At 45.9% G+C, this 26,134-nt stretch overlaps 1 protein-coding gene across 25 annotated transcripts in view; it reads left to right on the forward strand.

The window, feature by feature from the left end:
* The window catches only part of PITPNM2 (phosphatidylinositol transfer protein membrane associated 2), a 545,353-nt gene that overhangs the window by 232,439 nt on the left and 286,780 nt on the right, over positions 1-26,134 (forward strand). For all 25 annotated transcript variants that reach the window (XM_063964525.1, XM_063964523.1, XM_063964527.1 and 22 more), the window contains one exon: positions 14,965-15,148. In XM_063964525.1, the coding sequence (XP_063820595.1) occupies positions 15,071-15,148 (78 nt within the window). In that variant the 5' untranslated portion in view covers positions 14,965-15,070. The remainder of the gene's footprint in view (positions 1-14,964; positions 15,149-26,134) is intronic.

Raw genomic sequence — 26,134 nt, forward strand, 5'->3', positions numbered from 1 at the left:
GCAGGTTCCATGCAAGGACTATTCAATGGGACCTCTTGGACAAGTGGTCTGAGTCCCATTTACAAATACATCAAAGGATCACCCTGTCTCCCAGGACCATGGTATCTCTCCTGTGGTGGCTGCACAGTGCTCACCTACTAGAGGGTCGCAGGTTCGGCATTCAGGACTGGGTCCTGGTGACCACGAACGCAAGCCTCCGAGGCTGGGGAGCAGTCACACTGGGAAGAAATTTCCAAGGTCTCTGGTCAAATCTAGAGACTTGTCTCCACATCAACGTCCTGGAGTTGAGGGCCATATACAACGCTCTGCGTCAAGCGGAGGAATTGCTTCGGGGAAAACCGGTTCTGATTCAGTCAGACAATGTCACGGCAGTGGCTCATATAAACCGCCAAGGCGGAACAAGGAGCAGAGTGGCCATGGCAGAAGCGACCAGGATTCTACGCTGGGCGGAAGGCCATGTAAGCGCACTATCAGCAGTGTTCATCCCGGGGGTGGACAACTGGGAGGCGGACTTCCTCAGCAGGCACGACCTGCATCCGGGAGAGTGGGGACTTCATCAAGAAGTCTTCGCACAGATCACGGGTCGGTGGGGACTGCCTCAAATAGACTTGATGGCATCCCGTCTCAACAAAAAGCTAAAGCTGTATTGTGCCAGGTCAAGGGACCCTCAGGCGGTAGCGGTAGACGCTCTGGTGACATCTTGGGTGTTCAGATCGGTCTAGGTGTTTCCTCCTCTTCCTCTCATACCCAAGGTGTTGAGAATAATAAGAATAAGCAGGGTCAGAACAATCCTCATTGTTCCAGATTGGCCACGGAGGACTTGGTATCCGGAGCTGCAAGAGTTGCTCACAGAAGATCCGTGGCCTCTTCCTCTAAGGCAGGACCTGCTGCAGCAGGGGCCCTGTCTGTTCCAAGACTTACCGCTGCTGCGTTTGATGGCATGGCGGTTGAACGCCGGATCCTAGCGGAAAAAGGGATTCCGGAGGAGGTCATTCCTACCCTGATCAAGGCTAGGAAAGACGTGACGATGAAACATTATCACCGTATATGGCGAAAATATGTTTCTTGGTGTGAGGCCAGAGCTGCTCCTACGGAGGAGTTCCATATGGGCCGTCTACTTCACTTCCTTCAAACAGGAGTGAATTTGGGCCTATAATTAGGGTCCATAAAGGTCCAAATTTCGGCCTTATCCATTTTCTTTCAAAGAGAATTGGCCTCTCTTCCTGAAGTACAGACTTTTGTGAAGGGAGTGCTGCATATTCAGCCTCCCTTTGTACCTCCGGTGGCGCCTTGGGATCTTAACGTGGTGTTACGTTTCCTCAAGTCACCTTGGTTTGAACCACTCAAAACAGTGGAGTTGAAATACCTCATGTGGAAAGTGGTCATGTTGTTGGCATTAGCTTCGGCAAGGCGTGTTTCAGAATTGGCGGCTTTATCACATAAAAGCCCATACTTTTCACGTGGATAGGGCAGAATTGAGGACTCGTCCTCAATTTCTGCCAAAAGTGGTCTCATCTTTTCATGTGAACCAACCTATTGTCGTGCCTGTGGCTACACGGGACTTGGAGGATTCCGAGTCCCTGGATGTGGTCAGGGCTTTGAAGATTTAGGTGACCAGAACGGCTAGGATCAGGAAGTCTGAAGCTCTGTTTGTTCTGTATGCGGCCAACAAGGTTGGCGCTCCTGCTTCAAAGCAGACTATTGCTCGCTGGATCTGTAACACGATTCAGCAGGCGCATTCTACGGCAGGATTACCATTGCCTAAATCGGTTAAGGCCCATTCCACTAGGAAGGTGGGCTCTTCTTGGGCGGCTGCCCGAGGGGTCTCGGCGTTACAGTTGTGCCGAGCAGCTACTTGGTCGGGGTCAAACACCTTTGCAAAGTTTTATAAGTTTGATACCCTGGCTGAGGAGGACCTCCTGTTTGCTCAATCGGTGCTGCAGAGTCATCCGCACTCTCCCGCCTGTTTGGGAGTTTTGGTATAATCCCCATGGTCCTTACGGAGTCCCAGCATCCTCAAGGACGTTAGAGAAAATAAGATTTTACTTACCGGTAAATCTATTTCTCGTAGTCCGTAGAGGATGCTGGGCGCCCGTCCCATGTGCGGACTTCTTCTGCAAGATTTGTTTATAGTTATTGCTTACATAAGGGTTATGTTATAGTTTATCGGTTGACCCGAGGCTATGTTGTTATTCATACTGTTAACTGGGTAGTTTATCACAAGTTATACGGTGTGATTGGTGTGGCTGGTATGGATCTCGCCCTTAGGTTTACAAAAATCCTTCCTCGTACTGTCCATCTCCTCTGGTCACAGTTTCCCTAACTGAGGTCTGGAGGAGGGGCATAGAGGGAGGAGCCAGTGCACACCCAGAATCCAAAGCTTTCTTAAAGTGCCCTATCTCCTGCGGAGCCCGTCTATTCCCCATGGTCCTTACGGAGTCCCAGCATCCTCTACGGACTACGAGAAATAGATTTACCGGTAAGTAAAATCTTATTATTTTTGCGCCCCCTGCTGGGCGTCTTTAGCCATGGGCGTCTATCAGAGCTATTCAATTCTTACTCTGATCAGAAGCCGATTGCTAGTTAAGGCGATGTCAGCTCAGGGTTTATCTGCACAAAGTGGCTAAATCCGTCTCAAACTACGGACTTTTTAGCACATTTTTTTCTTGTATTCCCGGGGGGTGCAAGAAAAAAATGTGTCTGCCGCTGCTAATGGGTGTCTAACGGAGCAACAATTGCATAGCTCCGATAGATGCCCATTCCTTCAGATGGTCAGCAGGTGGCACGCGCCACATTTGAATCACCCCAATTGGCCTCAACACTAATAAATACACTGCCGCACATAGGAAAGGTACAGAGGAGGTACTGCTAAGCAGGAAGACCTTACCTACATGATCCTGCCAAAGTCATTGACTGTCAAAGTGCAGTGAGTTGAAATAATATGGTAATTTGCAGGCAAATATATCACCATGACAAAACAAAATAGAAAACTATTTAAAAAATATACTAATTTTAAAACAATCCCATAAATATTTGACTGCTTACCTGTCTTGTCAATTATAAACACATTACACCACTCAGATGCATATTCGCAGGCATATAGGACTGGTTTAATGTTGCTAAATTATAGTTACTGGTCAGTATGATGTGTTGTGAAATGTAGCACACTAAGTACCAACCAATCAGCTCATAACGGTCCATTTCCCAAAACAGCCTGTAACATGGCAGTTAGCAGCTGATTGGCTGCTACTTTACCACTCTTCGTGGCTTAGTGCAGCTAGACTGTTTACAAAAAGGGAATAACCGTTTCGAAGCCAGCCACTATTTTCAGAGAAAGAGAATGCAGCCACAATACAGTCTTACAGGTGGGCACCATTACATTATCCATGGTCACAGACATCACCATGACATGAAGGAAAGGGTTTAAATAGCAAATGAAATTAGACATGCCCATGGGGTTGCTTTGATAATTTATTGTTTATGTCTGTAATGAAAATAGCTTTGGCATTGCATTCATTTAGAGGTAATTATCCAATTAGCACATTCTCTATATCCCAGATCTAACTGTGTAGAATATGACAAGTCGGAAGGGCCTTGAGTCAACTAATTTCTTGCTCCCTGTGTAAATGCATGTGAAGAGGCAAATATCATCACACATGCTGTAGTATTTGGCCTTCCACAAGGGCCTATACATCCTGTAGCATGTGCATGCTTCCTTTTAGTGGTGTTTACATGTACCTCTCCCATATTACAGTATTTAGCCTGTTTGCCTTTATTTGGCAGCTACAAAGACGAGGGACATTTAATTGTTTGAGAACGTTTCTTCTAATTCTTTTATAGCATAGATGCAAATCCTGCAGGTTGTATGAGGCCAGCATGAAATATAATTGCAACATTTTAAGGATGTCCTCCAGTAGATTTCAGGTGAGAGATCTTGGCTTCTATTGGAGGGCTTTATGGCGAGAGATGTGCAAAGGTTTGCTTCTGCTGCTTCATTGTCACCACAGAAGAGAGGCAAGTAGATTGATTATAGGATAGGCAAGTAGAGTGGTGATGACAACGAAGACAGTGGGATTTAGGACTGGGGATAATTCAGACTTGATCGCTAGGTTGCGTTTATTGCATCCCTGCGATCAGGTAGTCGCTGCCTACAGGGGGAGGGTATGGTGTGTGTGTAGGTGTGTGTGATTGCTTTTGCTGCAGTGTCTGCTCAGCCCAGGACTTACACAGCTGATGCGATGATCGGGGCCGGAGCTGACGTCAGAAACCCTCCCTCCAAACGCCGGGTCCCTCCTGCGTTTTCCAGGACACTCCGTGAAAACTGTGAGTTGCCACGCACAAACGGCCTCTTCCTGTCAATGTCCTTGTGATCGCTGGTGCGTTTGGAATTTTAGCACCATCCCGTCGCTGACCGGCGATCTCCATTGCTGCAGTCCATTACACCTGCACATTGTGGTGCATGCGCAGTTCAGATCTGATTGCAGGCTGTGAGAAAATGCAGCCTAGCGACCAGGTCTGAATCGGCCCCTAGATGTGCTATAAGAGAGGGCAGCTGTGTCTTTTAGTTAGGGAGGGAGAAATGTGTTATGCGAAGGGACATGGCGCATCCCCTGTGTGATGTGATGTTGGACTGTAACTCCCTTATATTAAGTCATTTTGCACTAAATACTGTATCTGTGTGAGAGCAGAAACACATATTCTCACAGGGGGTCATTATGCAATGACGACACTTGGGATCCCGAAGTTGGACAGACCAACAGGGGAGAGTGTGGGTTTTCTCCCACCTCCCCTACCCCCTAACCCTCGGTACCCGCCGCCTAACCCTAACCTCCCTCCTTAGTGACTGACCCTATCCCCCCCCCCCCAGAGGTGCCTAAACCTAACCCTCCTCCCCCCGCAGCCTCACCCTAACCTCCTGCGTGGGTACCAAACCCTAACCCTCCTTCCCTGCAGCCCATCCCTAACCTAAAACCACACACACACACACACACACACACACACACACACACACACACACACACACACACACACACACACACACACACACAGCCTAACCCCCAGGTCTGGCACCTAAACCTAGCCCGGCGGTCTATACTTACTGTTGGCGTCTATCTCCTGGCTCTTTCGGAGTTCTGCCTTCCTTTAATATGCAGCAATTAGGTTGAATACCATCATCAGAGTATACAGTGTTTCCATTTACAAGTTCCTCACTTTCTGGTCTTGACTAGTTTTTTTTCCTGGTCAAAATTTCAAATTTTATGAAAAAGTACAGGGAAACAAATAGTCATGAGTGTAAATGGAAGCGCAGAGTTTATACGAGTTACAGTAGGGTTACAGTTGGAGCCTGAGCATAAGAATTGCTACAGTATGTGCAGTGCAGCATTTCTACAGGTTCTCTTTACACCTCTGCTGAGGTTCCCCTGCAGTAGACTGACTAAAGCCAATTCCTGATTGGTTACTGTACTTTGTAAGGTTGATCCTGTTAGTTTATTTGTTTTTCTCAGACTGATTGGCTGCCAATGAATCAAGGCATTATTTATTACACTTTATATCGCCCCAGCATACTCAGTTATACTTTACATTCATGAATTTACAGAGTAATAAAACAAGTGTGAGGTACAGATGTGACCTCATTAGCGTTTTTGTCACCATTTGGCACAAGATGCTTGGTGTAACTTAGATGCTCAGCCATTGGTAGCAATTCATATTTTTTCCTAAATGTTGTTCCTAATTTCCATCGTAGACACATACAGTATAAAGCCATTTACAATGTACCAGGGACACTATATTAGTTCTTCTGTCACAAAGGAATTGGTATAAAGTCTCGCATTAAGCATAAAGATAGGAGGCATGGCACAACTGCTTGTATCAGAACTCTGTGATTTGCCCTTTTTTTTTTTTTTTTTTTAATCACAGAATTGGGACTTAAAGGGTCCATGCAGTACACCAGGCATGTATCTGGGCAGTTCCCTATTCCTGTTTGGATCTGAGAAATCCAACTAGTTGAAAATCCTCTAATCGCTGATTCCAGCCCCAAAAAATTATTGGGATTTCCAAATCAGGCATTTTTAACAGGATGGGATTTGCTGATTCCCCGATGGATTAGGGATATTCGATGTCAGTTGATCATCGGATTGACTAGCAGATTGGATTAACAGAACGAGTAATCACGGCTCATTTGTGTGGTCTGCATTACTGGCATACAGAAGTACATGTAATGCCAGCCTCAGTAGTCTGTGTACCCTTACATTGCAGTTTTGTTGCAATGCTGATGTGAGTAAAACCCAGTACACATTAGGCAATCCCTGCCAATGTTGGCTGCGGCAGGGTGCCGCCATCGGTAAGTGCATACACACTTGCCGATTCCGGTGGGGATGGGAGTGATGGGGGGTCCATGCTGCAGCATGGCTTTTGTTGACAAGGACCTACCTTGTCTGTATATGTTCAGACGAGGGAGGGGGTCGTTAACGGTGCGTGACATTGAGTGTACACACTGGACGAGATTGTAAAAGATCTCGCTCAGATCGGCCCTTCTGAGGGAGATCTTTCACTTTATCATCTAGTGAGTATGGAGCTTAAGACATATTTAAAGAGAAAGATGCTTGGCATGGCTAATTCGAAAGTCCATTGCACGAGAAGTGGAGCTACAGTATATAGTGTAATTTGAGCAAAGGTGTATGTGGACACATCTAAGAGTCTTAATCGCAGACTTAAATTCTATAAAATTCTCATATTCCTTCACACTCCCGCCCGGCCACTTAGCTACACAAATGAACGCAGCCTCTCCTGCCTGCGGATTACCTCCTCCCACTCCCGCCTCCAGGATTTTGCACATGCTGCTCCCTATCTCTAGAATTCTATACTTCTCCCGATCAGACTCTCCAACTGCCTACAAAACTTCAAAAAGGCTCTCAAGACACACTTAATTATCAAACTCAGCTGTCTCTCCTAATCCTAACCCTCTGTTCCACGCTCTCTATATACCCCATCTGTGTCACCCCATCTGTCCCTCCTTTTAGAATGTAAGCTCTTGCGAGCAGGGCCCTCTACCCTTATGTGCTTTTCCTTCTCGCAAGTCACATGTAAAGTGGTTGCAATTCCAGTCACTTCCTGTAATCTGAAATCCATGTGATCATCTGCCTAGATCCTGAGTTGGTCTCATCTATGCAACGGAACCACCCCCATGCCTCCACAGTTGTCTCTGGCCCCTCCTTGGCGCAGATCTGACATCGGACAGATTTCTGCATACTGTTATCACTTAATAGGCTGCAACTCTCAATACATGCCTACACTTCTCCTACATGCGAACATCCCAATGCCACCTCGTAGCGCTCATTCATTTGTAAATGAGAAGCTCTATATGATGCATACAGAGCTTTTCTGTAAGTTGCATGTGCTATTTGATTAAAAAAAAACAAAAGACTCCATTCAGAATTGCGTGCAACTCTTAGCCAGGCCCTGTGTTTCTGCCTGTAACCCTTAATTGGCAGCAGCTTGTCATTTGTAGATTGTAAATTCATGTGGGCAGAGCGATCACTTCCATTTTCAAAGTTGGATTTGTTTTCAAGTTATGATCTGGTTTTGGACATCAATGTACAATATGTTTATGCTGTATAAATGATATGACTGTGCTTTGTGTGGTATTCATAATCTGATATTAAAATATCAGCTAGGAGACAACAGCTTTTCTTCACAAGAATGGTGTAATATTAATAAGCAGTCCATGCTTAGGTATTGATCGGAAAGGAAACATTGTTTTAAGATGAGAATAGCGTGGGCTGTGAGGCAACTCCTGCGCTCTGTAAAGTCTCCAGTAAGGATATTGATTGCAAGGAGAGAAAAGCTTGGCGCTCACAGTACATGGCCCATACCTAATCGCTGCACAGAAAATACATCAGGCTCCGGAATATTGATTTACAGACTGTTCTCATGTCTCTGCAACGCCTGCGACTGCTGCGTTCCACAGCTGTGAATTTACATCTTAGCTTTTTCTGTAGGAGTTGGAATGTTTCCACCTGTCTTGAAACAAAAATGCAAACAAATTACAATATTTTTTCTTAATGTCTTTCTTATTAAAAATAACTATTACATGGATATAGGGGGTTATTCAGAGATGAACGCAGCCAGATCTGCGTTCATCTCTGCACATGCTGAGGGCCACCCAGCATGTGGAAGTCCGCCTCCCGATGCGTCCGCAATCTAATTACGAACGCATCCTATCTAAGGTTGACCCCTTGCAGCACAGCCTGCGCTGTCAGCCGGTCAGCGGGCATTTTTTTTATTGGAGTGGCTGCGTCCCTGCCCGCTTCCGTTCCCCCTTTGCCCCGCCCATATGCTGCGCTGCTGCTCCAAAAACGCCCACCATTGTCAATCACATTGCGGTCGCATCTGTTCGGGATGGGACCGCAATGTGTGAGTCTGTCCTCTTCACTCTGCCAATGCACGCTGCCTGTCCTGCCTACTGATTACCCACTCCAAGATTTTGCACGTGCTACTCCTTTTCTCTGGAATTCTCTACCTCTCTCCCTCATACTCTCCACCTCTCTACAAAACTTCAAACGGGCTCTCAGGACCCACTTCTTCACCAAACCCAGCCGTCTCTCATCCTGAGCCCTCTGTCCCATGCTCACTTTCTACCCCTGTCTGTGTGACCCTCCCCTTTAGAATGTAAGCTTTCATGAGCAGGGTCCTCTTCCCTCATGTGCTTTTTGTCTCTTACTTAACCTATCTTCTTTTCAATCCATCCTTTGACGGAACAAAATCCCCCAGTTTTCTGCCACCCTGATACTTATTTCAGTGTTGTCTGCTGATGCAGCTATGTTTATACCCTGTTCTTGTCCTATATTGTATTGTATTGAATTGAAAGTCACTGTTTCTTGTTTTGTTTAGCTGCTTAATGGTAGAGCCGGCCCTGATTATTGACATTCACATGCAGAGCCCGCCCTAGGTATAGGTAAACTAGGCAAATGCCTAGGGCATTTGGGCACAAGCAGCTTCTGCTGATTAAAATGATATGCAGCATTTCGTATGCAGATACAGGCACAGTCTCACACAGAATATAGGCATGCCACATATTTTAATCAACAGTAGCCGTTTGTGCATCCTAGCCACATAGTAATGCAAATAAGACACATTTTCGTCAAAAAAAGGCTCCTGTCATTGGCAGAGCTGCCAGCAGACTCACACCAGGCATCTCCTGCTGCATTGCGTATTGAGGCAATATGTATGAGGACACATCTGTATCCAATCAGAGGCAGAAGTCACAGTGTTAGTGGCCATGTGAGTGCTGTGTACGGGTGGGTTGGTTTTGCCGTAGTGTTCGGCATATGTGTAAGTGGTATTATGTGTCTCGTGTATAAATGCATTAATGTGTGGCAAATATATAATGGGCACTATGTGTGTCATTATGTGTATAAGTGCACTAATAATGTGCGGCATATGTGAAAGGGACATTATGTGTATAAGGCAATTAAAAAAGGTTGACATAATGTGTAAGGTGCATTATGTTTATAAGGACATTAATAATGTGTGTCACATATGTAAGGGGCATTACTGTATGGTATTATGTGTATAAATGCATTACTAATTTGTTGCGTTATGTGTATAAGGTGCTCTACTGTGTGGCGCAGTGTATAGAATGGGCACTACTGTGTGGTTTAATGTGAATAAAGAGCAATAGGGTGTGGTGTAATGTGAATAAGGAGCAATTCAGTGTGATGTAATGTGAATAAGGGGCGCTACTGTGAGGAGTAACGTATATAAGGTAAAGTGGTACTACTGTGTGATGTAACGGGAATTAGGGACACTATCGCATGATAAAATGTGAATAAAGTTGCACTACTGTGTGGCGTAATTTTAATTGGGGGTACTATTGTGTGGCCATGCCCCTTCCCAGCAAGAACACACCCCTTTTTGGGCTGTGCGCCAAATGTGCTCACTGTTCCTATGTAAAATATAGTGGGTAGGAACATTAGGACTGCTATGGGTGAGGGGTGATGGGGCGGGGAAAGGGGTGTAGGGTCAGAGGCGGTGCTAGGGGGCACCAGCCAAAATCTTGCCTAGGGCATCATATTGGTTAGGACCGGCTCTGCACGCATGTACATGAAACAGTTCCCAACACAACTAACTATATTTGACATTCACTTTACAATTGCTATGCAGTTAACAAAAGATATTTATTCTCTGTTACAGTATCAGTCATCTTCTTTAAAAGGATATTAACAGTGGCCATCAACACTGTTCTTCATAATCACAACTTTATTCATTTCTGTTCTGACAAATTCCTTAAACATGTGCCATTTTTTTATTTTACGTATTAGTGTATTACATTTTCTCCCAGAGGTGCTCATTAACGGCTGCATGTCTCTGTATTTTGTTGAAATTATATTCTGTCATATACTGTTTCTAGCAACTATAAAATACTTGAAAGGAAAATGAAAGCAGGTGCCATGTAATTTTTTCAGAAGCCTTTTTTTATTTTCTATGGAGTATGTCAAGGAAATCAGTTCCCAGTGCAATAAAAATAAATTGCACACATTTTTCCTGGTGAGGGGGGCATACTATGCAATTTTTCCAAGTTCTAAATAAAGGCTTTTAGTGTCTTTCCTTTATACAGCATTAGATTTTTGTTCACCAGAATTGCTACAATATCTGGTTCCTGTAGTGTTCTCCTGATGCTTATGACCTGGATGCAGCAGCTCTGTCTTTCCATTTGTATTTGTACCAGTGAATTTCAATATCTTTATCAATCACTTTGCTAATGTTAAAAAACTTACTTACTGTAATACCCTCCATTTGTCATTAATGGACAACCTAGGGGGTCATCGCGAGTTGATCGCTCGCTAGCAACTTTTTGCAGCGCTGCGATCAGGTTAAATCTCCGCAAAACTGCGCATGCACTGCAATGCGCAGGCGCGTCATACGGGTACAAAGAGGATAATTTCTGGCCGATGGAATTAACGAAGAAACCATTCGCACAGCCGATCGCAAGGTGATTGACGGAAAGAGGGCGTTTGTGGGTGTCAACTGACTGTTTTCTGGGAGTGTTTGGAAAAATGCAGGCATGTCCAAACGTCTGCAGGGCGGATGTCTGACGTCAATTCCGGGACCAGTCAGGCTGAAGTGATCGCAGCGGCTGAGAAAGTCCAGAGCTACTCAGAAACTGCAAAAAAAAATATTTTGTGCCGTCGGCTGCAACAGCGTTTGCACACTTTCAAAGTGAAAATACACTCCCCCATAGGCGGCGACTATCTGATCGCAGCGCTGCAAAAAGTTGCTAGCGAGCGATCAACTTGGAATGACCCACCTAGTTCCTATACATGTATATTTTAGGTTATTATAATATTATCTGTTGGCCAGCAAGGTAGACTACTGATATGTTCTGCTAACCTGACATTGTGATCTCTGCAGTAAGAAGGTAGAGATGTTTGCTTAAAAGATGCCTGATAAACATAAGGGAACATCCCCAGGAGGGAAAACTATTTTCGGGAGCTAAAAATAATGCTGGAGCAGAAAGGTCACAAAACTTGGAGCTGAGCGTACTTAACTCTTTTATGCCTCAAAATACTGATGCCTGTAACAATAAGCCTCAAACAAGAAGGCTATGTTTTGATGACATGTAAGCTTCTGCATAGAAAAATTGCATGCAGTACTGTGTGTGTGTCTATATATATATATATATATATATATATATATATATGTTGGAAAAGCGAATAAGATCGGCGCGACCACAGGTGGTAAATATTCTTAGCGACTACGTATTTTCTCAAAAAACAATACGGGGTTTATTGTAAGGAACGTTTAAGACAAATGTAAATGAAAGGGACAACATAAAAACAAGTGCTTTAAAAACCGTAAAAAAAAAAAAACCAAATGGCACATAAAAGACAAGTAAAAAATAGTGCTAAAATTCATGCACTGCAAAATTGAGACTATTTAAAAACAGCTAGAACTTAAAATATGTAAAAGATGCATATAAAAAATTCATATAAAAAAAGCAGCTTAACTGAGGATTCAATAGTAGCAGGATTCACCCAACGCGTTTCGTCTGGTCTGACTTCATCAATTTTAGCACTATTTTTTACTTGTCTTTTATGCGCCATTTGTTTTTTGTTTTTTTTTTGTTTTTTTTACGTTTTTTAAAGCACTTGATTTTATGTTGTCCCTATCATTTACATTTGTCTTAAACGTTCCTTACAATAAACCCTGTATTGTTTTTTGAGAAAATACGTAGTCGCTAAGAATATTTACCACCTGTGGTCGCTCCGATCTTATTCGCTTTTCCAATATTAATTTATCCCGTACAAGTGCAGGCTTCACTTAAGATCTAGCAGACGCCCCATACACAAAAAAAAGGGGAGTGGCATATAGTGACTAGAGGTTTTTTGGGGTAACCTATAAACTGACATACTGTGAAAAAAAATTCTCTACTGCATTTTTTGGCGCTGTTTGTTCACCCTATACACATATATATATATATATATATATATATGTGTGTGTGTGTGTGTAATATTTATAGACTTTTTTTACTGCTACATTCCATGCAGATTGCTGCAGGCCGTGTATATATGGAGACGGGTATCTGGTTTCTAGGTCGTCCACTATTGGTCGACAGTAACTAGGTTGACAGGTCAGAAGGTCGACATGAGTTTTTCACATGTTTTTCTTTTCTTTCATACTTTACGATCTACGCGGACTGTGATTGGGAATAGTAACCTGTGCCGAGCGCAGCAGTAGCGGAGGGAGGCACCTTACCCGAAGCATGGCGAGCGGACACAGTACACTAATTGGGGATCCCCGTCACTTTACGAAGAAAACGAGACCAAAAAAACATTAAAAACTCATGTTGACTGTTGACCTGTCGGCCTAGACCCTGTCGACCTACAGACTCAGTCGACCTAGCATCCCTGTCGACCTAGTCACTGTCGACCCTCCATACCACACCCGTGGAGACATACCAATAACTGTACTAAGGAGAGAGTTGCTATACTCTTTATCAGTCACACTCTCCTTTTTCTAAAAGATTATACCTGTGGTTTTCAAACTGAGTGCCGGGGCACTATATTGGTGCTTCAGGACCAATTCAAATTATTTATGGTTAATATAATAAGCAAAACCACTGCTAGTGGCTGCCAATCATATGTGGACAAACCAAAGCAAATCTTGTCCCTCACCACACAGTTGACCCTAAGGATGACATGTATACCCCATTTTACATAATATAATATTTATTTCTAGATTTCACAATAAGAAACTTTTGGCCTAGGGGTGCTGTGAAAAAAATTCTGATACTGCAGGGCGCCATAATTCACAAAAGTTTGGGAACCATTGATTATATCATACTAAAGTCAATGGGCGGATTTCAGGTCTTATCACGGGTCCCCAATCAAATGGACTGAGGTCCTATTTAAGTCACCTGTGCCCAAGCATGGTTAGCCTTAAACCCTGGACTGTTAGGGTGCTTTGAGGACTGAGTCTGGTAACCTCTGCTATAGGCCAAGCCCATTAAGAGGTATATACAATTAGGGTCGGATCCATTCCGACATGCATTTGTCAGAATGGATCCGACAACCCCTATTCAATCTCATCTCAATTCGACTTTTAAAAAGTCGAATTGAGATGAGTGACCCAGAGGAGGAGGAGGGGTGGGGGGTGGAGCCGCGGGGAGACCAGTGGGGACAGCCGCTGGCAGACGGAGGAGATCAGTGCTACAGTAGCGCTGCAGGAGGATGTCACACAGCTGCCAGACCTCACGGCAGTGTCCACCCGTCTCCAGCAAGCTTGACCTCACTTGCTGGAGCCGGGCGGACGCTGCCGCGAGCGGCGCGGCTGTGACACATCCTGCTGCAGCGCTGTGCTGTAGCGCTGCTCTCCCCTGTATGCCCGCGGCTGTCTCCCGTCTCCCTGCTGCTCCCCCCCCCCCCCCCCCCTCCTCCTCTGGGTCCCACATCTCAGTCCGACATTTTTTTATGTCGGACTGAGTTGGTCGGAAATGGGGCCAAATCCTGTCGAATTTGGCCCCGTTTCAGTCAAAAGTACGTGAATCGACAGCTATACCGCCGATTCACGTACTGTTCGACAAGTCGAATTCCACGACTTGTCGAATAGGACTGAATAGGTCGAATCACGATTCGACCTTAAAAAGTCGAAAACTGCCGTCTTTTCGACAGACGTCAGTTTTCGACACCAATTGAATATACCCCTATGTGTTTAGAGTTTGTTTCTCAATTTTTACCAACATTTGCATTTTGTTAATCTTTAGTATAATTTTAGCAATTTGTATATTTAATTTACTTTGCGTTTTATATCCATTTGGTACAATATATGGATACAAATGCACAGTATCAGTACTAGTATCAGGTAGTATCAGGCTTTGCATCCCCTTGTAAAATATGCTGCTACTGAACTTTGGACGACCTTTTCAGAATGTGTTAATTTGCTTTTAATAGTGAGATTATGAACATTTTGTTAATTGATCTTGACATTTGAAACAGGAACATTGTAGCCCTGATTTATTTACATATGTGCTAATTTCCTTCAGGTCACCATAAAGTGTTCTGAGCACAGTTGTCTACTCTCTGAGTATGTCCAGGAGGCTTCCGAATTTTTGGGGAGCTCTCCCTGTCTCCTCAGAGAGTAGACCATCCTGCTGGTTCTGCTCACTCCTCCTATGAAGTGAGCAGCTTGAGGACTTGATGATATGATTTGTGGCATCACAAGCTCCATCCCTCACATTTGGGTCTTGCTGTCCAGGGTACATGGTCATTAATAACAGCAGCAGGAAGTTCCCCTTGTGACTAGATTACCTGTCAGGTGTCTGATTCCACTGCATAGCACAGTTCACATGTTTTTATTCAGTAGTGCACTGTGGGAATTTACAGACTGGAGAAGACATGTCTCCATGACATTCCCTCCACAAGGCGGATGGAATAACAACTTTGTCATATATCTGTCTTGTTGTTTCAGGTTTCCCCCAAATGACTTCCCTGGCAGTCATTTAGACACTTCTAAGCCAAGTTTCTCTGGTGACTGATTCTGGCAGATTCGGAGGGGCAGAGATTTCTTCTTCAAGATGCTGATTAAGGAATATCGTATCCCACTTCCTATGACGGTGGAGGAATACCGGATTGCACAACTCTACATGATCCAGGTTTCTGAATTATTTTCTGTTTTGTATGTGGTACAGATCTTAGAATTAGATTTAAACTCATATTCCGTGGTACATAATATGCAAAGAAAATTCTTGATTTATAATCATTCTTTTTGATCTGTCTTTAAATGCAGTGTATTTTTCTGTCTTGTATATATGATGTTGTACTGTATACTTTTTTTTAACATTCCTGTAAGTTTATTGTATGCCTGTTACAGAGCCTTTTCTCAACTATTTGTAGTCTTTTTCTCATAGAGGGAGCGTCTCAAAATTAGACACTATGGGATCGATCCTATCGTCCACGAAGGGTGCGATGTGCCGTTGTCGCTGCGTTTAAACGTCACCCGATCGCACCAAAGTACTCTGAGCCCTACAGGGCAGCGAGCACTTTTGTGAGAATTTAGGCTGTGCTGTAAAGTGCGGCCACTGGCGTAATGATATGCACCTAATAGGATCGACCTCTAAGTCACACTATACTCAATAGCAAGTTTATTTATAGGGCTGCAAAAAAAATGGAATATGTATGAAGTCATAAAAGTTTCCTTGCTATACTGCTCTTTGTTAGTCGTCCTATTTTGGGCCTGAGATTTAGATGCATGCGACATGATTATGGGGTTTATTTTCTTTTCAGTGGTTTTGCACATCTCTCTTAGGGTAAAGCAGCTGTAAATATTACAAAATAAAATGGCACAGGTGAAGCAGCTTGTCACTTAAATAGATGACGGACTCTGACACTTACGGTGTTCTTATTGTAAAATGGTTGATACAGTTTAAAGGTATTTCTCTAACGTCCTAGTGGATGCTGGGAACTCCGAAAGGACCATGGGGAATAGCGGGCTCCAAAGGAGGCTGGGCACTCTAGAAAGATTTAGGACTACCTGGTGTGCACTGGCTCCTCCCACTATGACCCTCCTCCAAGCCTCAGTTAGATTTTGTGCCCGGCCGAGGTTGGATGCACACTAGGGGCTCTCCTGAGCTCTTAGAAGAAAGATAGTCTTAGGTTTATTATTTTCAGTGAGACCTGCTGGCAACAGGCTCACTGCAGCGAGGGACTAAGGGGAGAAGAAGCGAACTCGCCTGCTTGCAGCCGGATTGGGCTTCTTAGGCTACTGGACACCATAGCTCCAGAGGGATCGACCGCAGGCCCAGCCTTGATGTTCGGTCCCGGAGCCGCGCCGCCGTCCCCCTTACAGAGCCAGAAGCAAGATGATGGTCCGGAAAATCGGCGGCATGAAGACATCAGTCTTCACCAAGGTAGCGCACAGCACTGCAGCTGTGCGCCATTGCTCCTCTCACACTTCACACTCCGGTCACTGAGGGTGCAGGGCGCTGGGGGGGGGCGCCCTGAGGCAGCAATAAAAACACCTTGGCTGGTAAAAATACCTCAATATATAGCCCCAGGGCTATATATGAGGTAAATACCCCTGCCAGAATCCAGAAAAAAGCGGGAGAATAGGCCGCGGAAAAGGGGCGGAGCTATCTCCCTCAGCACACTGGGCGCCATTTTTCCCTCACAGTTCCGCTGGAAGGAAGCTCCCTGGCTCTCCCCTGCAGACTACTACAGAAAAGGGTAAAAAAGAGAGAGGGGGGGCATTTAATTTGGCGCAGTATATAGTTTATATTAAAAAGCAGCTATAAGGGACATAACTCAGTTAGTCCCTGCCTTATATAGCGCTCTGGTGTGTGCTGGCATACTCTCACTCTGTCCCCCCAAAGGGCTTTTGTGGGTCCTGTCCTCTATATTGAGCATTCCCTGTGTGTGTGGAGTGTGTCGGTACGGCTGTGTCGACATGTTTGATGAGGATAATGAGGTGGAGGCGGAGCAGATGCCTTTAGAAGGGATGTCACCCCCTGGGGGGCAGACACCTGAGTGGATGTGCTTATGGAAAGAAATGAGTGCACGTATAGACTCATTACATAAGAAATTTGACGACATGCCGACTGCGGGACAGCCGAGTTCTCAGCTCGTGCCTGTCCAGGTGTCTCAAAAGTCATCAGGGGCTCTGAAACGCCCGCTATCTCAGATGGCACAAGTAGATGTCGACACGGATACTGACACCAGTGTCGACGACGAGGAGTCAAATTTAATGCCCATGAAGGCCATTCACTGCATGATTGAGGCAATGAAAGAGGTGTTAAATATCTCTGATTTACATCCAGGTACCACAAAAAAGGGTATTATGTTTGGGGAGAAAAAACTACCTGTAGTTTTTCCCCCGTCAGATGAATTAAATGAAGTGTGTGAAGAAGCGTGGGCTTCCCCTGATAAGAAATTGGTAATTCCTAAGAAGGTACTAATGGCGTTCCCTTTCCCGCCAGAGGATAGGTTACGTTGGGAAACACCTCCTAGAGTGGATAAAGCGCTCACACGTTTGTCTAAAAAGGTGGCACTACCGTCTCAGGATACGGCCGCCCTTAAGGAACCTGCTGATAGAAAGCAGGAGGCGATCCTGAAGTCTGTATATACACACTCAGGCATTATACTTAGACCAGCTATTGCGTCAGCATGGATGTGCAGTGCTGCCGCTGCGTGGTCGGATAAACTGTCAGAAAATATTGACACACTAGACAGAGACACGATTCTGCTAACAATTGACCATATCAAAGACTCAGTCTTATATATGAGAGATGCACAGAGGGAAGTCTGCCGGCTGGCATCTAAAATAAGTGCATTGTCCATCTCTGCTAGGAGATGCTTATGGACTCGCCAGTGGACTGGAGATGCAGATTCCAAAAGGCACATGGAAGTTTTGCCTTATAAGGGGGAGGAATTCCCAGCAGGTGATAATCAAGGTACCCCTACTTCAACAAGGCCGGGGTTACTATTCCACACTATTTGTGGTGCCGAAACCGGACGGTTCGGTGAGACCCATTTTAAATTTGAAATCCTTGAACACATACATAAAAAAATTCAAGTTCAAGATGGAATCGCTCAGGGCGGTTATTGCAAGCCTGGAGGAGGGGGATTACATGGTATCCCTGGACATCAAGGATGCTTACCTGCATGTCCCCATTTACCATCCTCACCAGGAGTACCTCAGATTTGTGGTACAGGATTGCCATTACCAATTCCAGACGCTGCCGTTTGGACTCTCCACGGCACCGAGGGTATTTACCAAGGTTATGGCGGAAATGATGATACTCCTTCGAAAAAAGGGAGTTTTAATTATCCCATACTTGGACGATCTCCTAATAAAGGCACGATCCAAGGAACAGTTGTTAGTGGGAGTAGCACTATCTCAGGAAGTGCTGCGCCAGCACGGCTGGATTCTGAATATCCCAAAGTCACAGCTGGTCCCGACGACACGTCTAATGTTCCTGGGAACGATTCTGGACACAGTCCAGAAAAAAGTGTTTCTCCCGGAGGAGAAAGCCAGGGAGTTGTCTTCTCTAGTCAGAGACCTCCTAAAACCAAAACAGGTATCGGTGCATCACTGCACGCGGGTCCTGGGAAAGATGGTAGCTTCTTACGAAGCAATTCCATTCGGCAGGCTCCATGCCAGGATTTTTCAGTGGGACCTGTTGGACAAGTGGTCCGGATCGCATCTTCAGATGCATCGCTTGATAACCCTGTCCCCAAGAACCAGGGTGTCTCTTCTGTGGTGGCTGCAGAGTGCTCATCTTTTGGAGGGCCGCAGATTCGGCATACAGGACTGGGTCCTGGTGACCACGGATGCCAGCCTACGAGGCTGGGGGGCAGTCACAAAGGGAAGAAACTTCCAAGGACTATGGTCAAGTCAGGAGACTTCCCTTCACATAAATATTCTGGAACTAAGGGCCATTTACAATGCCCTAAGTCAAGCAAAATCCCTGCTCCTACACCAGCCGGTGCTGATCCAGTCAGACAACATCACGGCAGTCGCCCATGTGAATCGACAGGGCGGCACAAGAAGCAGGATGGCAATGGCAGAAGCCACAAGGATTCTCCGATGGGCGGAAAATCATGTACTAGCACTGTCAGCAGTGTTCATCCCGGGAGTGGACAACTGGGAAGCAGACTTTCTCAGCAGGCACGACCTCCACCCGGGAGAGTGGGGACTTCATCCAGAAGTCTTCCAAATGATTGTAAATCAGTGGGGTCGTCCACAGGTGGACATGATGGCGTCCCGCCTAAACAAAAAACTAGAGAGGTATTGCGCCAGGTCAAGAGACCCTCAGGCGATAGCTGTGGACGCTCTAGTGACACCGTGGGTGTACCAGTCAGTTTATGTGTTCCCTCCTCTACCTCTCATACCAAAGGTATTGAGAATAATAAGAAAGCGAGGTGTAAACACAATTCTCGTGGTTCCGGATTGGCCAAGAAGAGCGTGGTACCCGGAACTTCAAGAGATGATCTCAGAGGACCCGTGGTCTCTGCCGCTCAGACAAGACCTGCTACAGCAGGGGCCCTGTCTGTTCCAAGACTTACCGCGGCTGCGTTTGACGGCATGGCGGTTGAACGCCGGATCCTGAAGGAAAAGGGCATTCCGGAGGAAGTCATTCCTACGCTTATTAAAGCTAGAAAAGAGGTTACAGCAAATCATTATCACCGCATATGGCGGAAGTATGTTGCATGGTGTGAGGCCGAAAAGGCCCCAACAGAGGAATTTCAACTAGGTCGATTTCTGCATTTCCTGCAAGCAGGAGTTAATATTAGAGATGAGCGCCTGAAATTTTTCGGGTTTTGTGTTTTGGTTTTGGGTTCGGTTCCGCGGCCGTGTTTTGGGTTCGAACGCGTTTTGGCAAAACCTCACCGAATTTTTTTTGTCGGATTCGGGTGTGTTTTGGATTCGGGTGTTTTTTTCAAAAAACACTAAAAAACAGCTTAAATCATAGAATTTGGGGGTCATTTTGATCCCAAAGTATTATTAACCTCAAAAACCATAATTTACACTCATTTTCAGTCTATTCTGAATACCTCACACCTCACAATATTATTTTTAGTCCTAAAATTTGCACCGAGGTCGCTGTGTGAGTAAGATAAGCGACCCTAGTGGCCGACACAAACACCGGGCCCATCTAGGAGTGGCACTGCAGTGTCACGCAGGATGTCCCTTCCAAAAAACCCTCCCCAAACAGCACATGACGCAAAGAAAAAAAGAGGCGCAATGAGGTAGCTGTGTGAGTAAGATTAGCGACCCTAGTGGCCGACACAAACACCGGGCCCATCTAGGAGTGGCACTGCAGTGTCACGCAGGATGGCCCTTCCAAAAAACCCTCCCCAAACAGCACATGACGCAAAGAAAAAAAGAGGCGCAATGAGGTAGCTGTGTGAGTAAGATTAGCGACCCTAGTGGCCGACACAAACACCGGGCCCATCTAGGAGTGGCACTGCAGTGTCACGCAGGATGTCCCTTCCAAAAAACCCTCCCCAAACAGCACATGACGCAAAGAAAAAAAGAGGCGCAATGAGGTAGCTGTGTGAGTAAGATTAGCGACCCTAGTGGCCGACACAAACACCGGGCCCATCTAGGGGTGGCACTGCAGTGTCACGCAGGATGTCCCTTCCAAAAAACCCTCCCCAAACAGCACATGACGCAAAGAAAAAAAGAGGCGCAATGAGGTAGCTGACTGTGTGAGTAAGATTAGCGACCCTAGTGGCCGACACAAACACCGGGCCCATTTAGGAGTGGCACTGCAGTGTCACGCAGGATGTCCCTTCCAAAAAACCCTCCCCAATCAGCACATGATGCAAAGAAAAAGAAAAGAAAAAAGAGGTGCAAGATGGAATTGTCCTTGGGCCCTCCCACCCACCCTTATGTTGTATAAACAAAACAGGACATGCACACTTTAACCAACCCGTCATTTCAGTGACAGGGTCTGCCACACGACTGTGACTGATATGACGGGTTGGTTTGGACCCCCCCCAAAAAAGAAGCAATTAATCTCTCCTTGCACAAACTGGCTCTACAGAGGCAAGATGTCCACCTCATCATCACCCTCCGATATATCACCGTGTACATCCCCCTCCTCACAGATTATCAATTCGTCCCCACTGGAATCCACCATCTCAGCTCCCTGTGTACTTTGTGGAGGCAATTGCTGCTGGTCAATGTCTCCGCGGAGGAATTGATTATAATTCATTTTAATGAACATCATCTTCTCCACATTTTCTGGATGTAACCTCGTACGCCGATTGCTGACAAGGTGAGCGGCGGCACTAAACACTCTTTCGGAGTACACACTTGTGGGAGGGCAACTTAGGTAGAATAAAGCCAGTTTGTGCAAGGGCCTCCAAATTGCCTCTTTTTCCTGCCAGTATAAGTACGGACTGTGTGACGTGCCTACTTGGATGCGGTCACTCATATAATCCTCCACCATTCTATCAATGTTGAGAGAATCATATGCAGTGACAGTAGACAACATGTCCGTAATCGTTGTCAGGTCCTTCAGTCCGGACCAGATGTCAGCATCAGCAGTCGCTCCAGACTGCCCTGCATCACCGCCAGCGGGTGGGCTCGGAATTCTGAGCCTTTTCCTCGCACCCCCAGTTGCGGGAGAATGTGAAGGAGGAGATGTTGACAGGTCGCGTTCCGCTTGACTTGACAATTTTGTCACCAGCAGGTCTTTCAACCCCAGCAGACTTGTGTCTGCCGGAAAGAGAGATCCAAGGTAGGCTTTAAATCTAGGATCGAGCACGGTGGCCAAAATGTAGTGCTCTGATTTCAACAGATTGACCACCCGTGAATCCTTGTTAAGCGAATTAAGGGCTCCATCCACAAGTCCCACATGCCTAGCGGAATCGCTCCGTGTTAGCTCCTCCTTCAATGTCTCCAGCTTCTTCTGCAAAAGCCTGATGAGGGGAATGACCTGACTCAGGCTGGCAGTGTCTGAACTGACTTCACGTGTGGCAAGTTCAAAGGGCATCAGAACCTTGCACAACGTTGAAATCATTCTCCACTGCGCTTGAGACAGGTGCATTCCACCTACTATATCGTGCTCAATTGTATAGGCTTGAATGGCCTTTTGCTGCTCCTCCAACCTCTGAAGCATATAGAGGGTTGAATTCCACCTCGTTACCACTTCTTGCTTCAGATGATGGCAGGGCAGGTTCAGTAGTTTTTGGTGGTGCTCCAGTCTTCTGTACGTGGTGCCTGTACGCCGAAAGTGTCCCGCAATTCTTCTGGCCACCGACAGCATCTCTTGCACGCCCCTGTCGTTTTTTAAAAAATTCTGCACCACCAAATTCAAGGTATGTGCAAAACATGGGACGTGCTGGAATTTGCCCATATTTAATGCACACACAATATTGCTGGCGTTGTCCGATGCCACAAATCCACAGGAGAGTCCAATTGGGGTAAGCCATTCCGCGATGATCTTCCTCAGTTGCCGTAAGAGGTTTTCAGCTGTGTGCGTATTCTGGAAAGCGGTGATACAAAGCGTAGCCTGCCTAGGAAAGAGTTGGCGTTTGCGAGATGCTGCTACTGGTGCCGCCGCTGCTGTCCTTGCGGCGGGAGTCCATACATCTACCCAGTGGGCTGTCAGTCATATAGTCCTGACCCTGCCCTGCTCCACTTGTCCACATGTCCGTGGTTAAGTGGACATTGGGTACAACTGCATTTTTTAGGACACTGGTGAGTCTTTTTCTGACGTCCGTGTACATTCTCGGTATCGCCTGCCTAGAGAAGTGGAACCTAGATGGTATTTGGTAACGGGGGCACACTGCCTCAATAAATTGTCTAGTTCCCTGTGAACTAACGGCGGATACCGGACGCACGTCTAACACCAACATAGTTGTCAAGGCCTCAGTTATCCGCTTTGCAGCAGGATGACTGCTGTGATATTTCATCTTCCTCGCAAAGGACTGTTGAACAGTCAGTTGCTTACTGGAAGTAGTACAAGTGGGCTTACGACTTCCCCTCTGGGATGACCATCGACTCCCAGCAGCAACAACAGCAGCGCCAGCAGCAGTAGGCGTTACACGCAAGGATGCATCGGAGGAATCCCAGGCAGGAGAGGAATCGTCAGAATTGCCAGTGACATGGCCTGCAGGACTATTGGCATTCCTGGGGAAGGAGGAAATTGACACTGAGGGAGTTGGTGGGGTGGTTTGCGTGAGCTTGGTTACAAGAGGAAGGGATTTACTGGTCAGTGGACTGCTTCCGCTGTCACCCAAAGTTTTTGAACTTGTCACTGACTTATTATGAATGCGCTGCAGGTGACGTATAAGGGAGGATGTTCCGAGGTGGTTAACGTCCTTACCCCTACTTATTACAGCTTGACAAAGGGAACACACGGCTTGACACCTGTTGTCCGCATTTCTGGTGAAATACCTCCACACCGAAGAGCTGATTTTTTTGGTATTTTCACCTGGCATGTCAACGGCCATATTCCTCCCACGGACAACAGTTGTCTCCCCGGGTGCCTGACTTAAACAAACCACCTCACCATCAGAATCCTCCTGGTCAATTTCCTCCCCAGCGCCAGCAACACCCATATCCTCCTCATCCTGGTGTACTTCAACACTGACATCTTCAATCTGACTATCAGGAACTGGACTGCGGGTGCTCCTTCCAGCACTTGCAGGGGGCGTGCAAATGGTGGAAGGCGCATGCTCTTCACGTCCAGTGTTGGGAAGGTCAGGCATCGCAACCGACACAATTGGACTCTCCTTGTGGATTTGGGATTTCGAAGAATGCACAGTTCTTTGCTGTGCTGCTTTTGCCAGCTTGAGTCTTTTCATTTTTCTAGCGAGAGGCTGAGTGCTTCCATCCTCATGTGAAGCTGAACCACTAGCCATGAACATAGGCCAGGGCCTCAGCCGTTCCTTGCCACTCCGTGTCGTAAATGGCATATTGGCAAGTTTACGCTTCTCCTCCGACAATTTTATTTTAGGTTTTGGAGTCCTTTTTTTTCTGATATTTGGTGTTTTGGATTTGACATGCTCTGTACTATGACATTGGGCATCGGCCTTGGCAGACGACGTTGCTGGCATTTCATCGTCTCGGCCATGACTAGTGGCAGCAGCTTCAGCACGAGGTGGAAGTGGATCTTGATCTTTCCCTAATTTTGGAACCTCAACATTTTTGTTCTCCATATTTTAATAGGCACAACTAAAAGGCACCTCAGGTAAACAATGGAGATGGATACTAGTATACAATTATGGACTGCCTGCCGAGTGCAGACACAGAGGTAGCCACAGCCGTGAACTACCGTACTGTACTGTGTCTGCTGCTAATATAGACTGGTTGATAAAGAGATGTCTATGTAACTATGTATGTATAAAGAAGAAAGAAAAAAAAACCACGGTTAGGTGGTATACAATTATGGACGGACTGCCTGCCGAGTGCAGACACAGAGGTAGCCACAGCCGTGAACTACCGTACTGTACTGTGTCTGCTGCTAATATAGACTGGTTGATAAAGAGATGTCTATGTAACTATGTGTGTATAAAGAAGAAAGAAAAAAAAACCACGGTTAGGTGGTATACAATTATGGACGGACTGCCTGCCGAGTGCAGACACAGAGGTAGCCACAGCCGTGAACTACCGTACTGTACTGTGTCTGCTGCTAATATAGACTGGTTGATAAAGAGATGTCGTAGTAGTATGTATGTATAAAGAAGAAAAAAAAACCACGGTTAGGTGGTATACAATTATGGACGGACTGCCTGCCGAGTGCAGACACAGAGGTAGCCACAGCCGTGAACTACCGTACTGTGTCTGCTGCGACTGGATGATAAATGATATAAAAAATATATATATATCACTACTGCAGCCGGACAGGTATATATTATATATTATATAATGACGGACCTGCTGGACACTGTCTGTCAGCAGAATGAGTTTTATTTTTATAGAATAAAAAAAACAACAACACACAAGTGAAGTCACACGACGAGTGTTTAACTTTTTCAGGCAATCACAATATAAGTATACTACTAACTATACTGGTGGTCAGTGTGGTCAGGTCACTGGTCAGTCACACTGGCAGTGGCACTCCTGCAGCAAAAGTGTGCACTGTTTAATTTTAATATAATATTATGTACTCCTGGCTCCTGCTATAACCTATAACTGGCACTGCAGTGCTCCCCAGTCTCCCCCACAATTATAAGCTGTGTGAGCTGAGCAGTCAGACAGATATATAATATATATAGATGATGCAGCACACTGGGCTGAGCCTGAGCAGTGCACACAGATATGGTATGTGACTGAGTCACTGTGTGTATCGCTTTTTTCAGGCAGAGAACGGATATATTAAATAAACTGCACTGTCTGGTGGTCACTCACTATATAATATTATGTACTCCTGGCTCCTGCTATAACCTATAACTGGCACTGCAGTGCTCCCCAGTCTCCCCCACAATTATAAGCTGTGTGAGCTGAGCAGTCAGACAGATATATAATATATATAGATGATGCAGCACACTGGGCTGAGCCTGAGCAGTGCACACAGATATGGTATGTGACTGAGTCACTGTGTGTATCGCTTTTTTCAGGCAGAGAACGGATATATTAAATAAACTGCACTGTCTGGTGGTCACTCACTAGTAAACTCTCTGCACTCTCTACACTTCTACAGTACTCCTCCTAGTCCTAAGCTCCAGTAAATCTCTCTCTCTTATAATCTAAATGGAGAGGACGCCAGCCACGTCCTCTCACTATCAATCTCAATGCACGTGTGAAAATGGCGGCGACGCGCGGCTCCTTATATAGAATCCGAGTCTCGCGAGAATCCGACAGCGTCATGATGACGTTCGGGCGCGCTCGGGTTAACCGAGCAAGGCGGGAGGATCCGAGTCTGCTCGGACCCGTGAAAAAAACCATGAAGTTCGGGCGGGTTCGGATTCAGAGAAACCGAACCCGCTCATCTCTAGTTAATATGGGCCTAAAACTAGGCTCCATTAAAGTACAGATCTCGGCTCTGTCGATTTTCTTTCAAAAAGAACTAGCTTCAGTACCTGAAGTTCAGACATTTGTGAAAGGAGTGCTGCATATTCAGCCCCCATTTGTGCCTCCTGTGGCACCTTGGGATCTCAACGTGATGTTGAGTTTCTTAAAATCACAT

This window comes from Pseudophryne corroboree, chromosome 1 (genome assembly GCF_028390025.1).
Source record: "Pseudophryne corroboree isolate aPseCor3 chromosome 1, aPseCor3.hap2, whole genome shotgun sequence".
Taxonomy (NCBI): Eukaryota; Metazoa; Chordata; class Amphibia; order Anura; family Myobatrachidae; genus Pseudophryne; species Pseudophryne corroboree.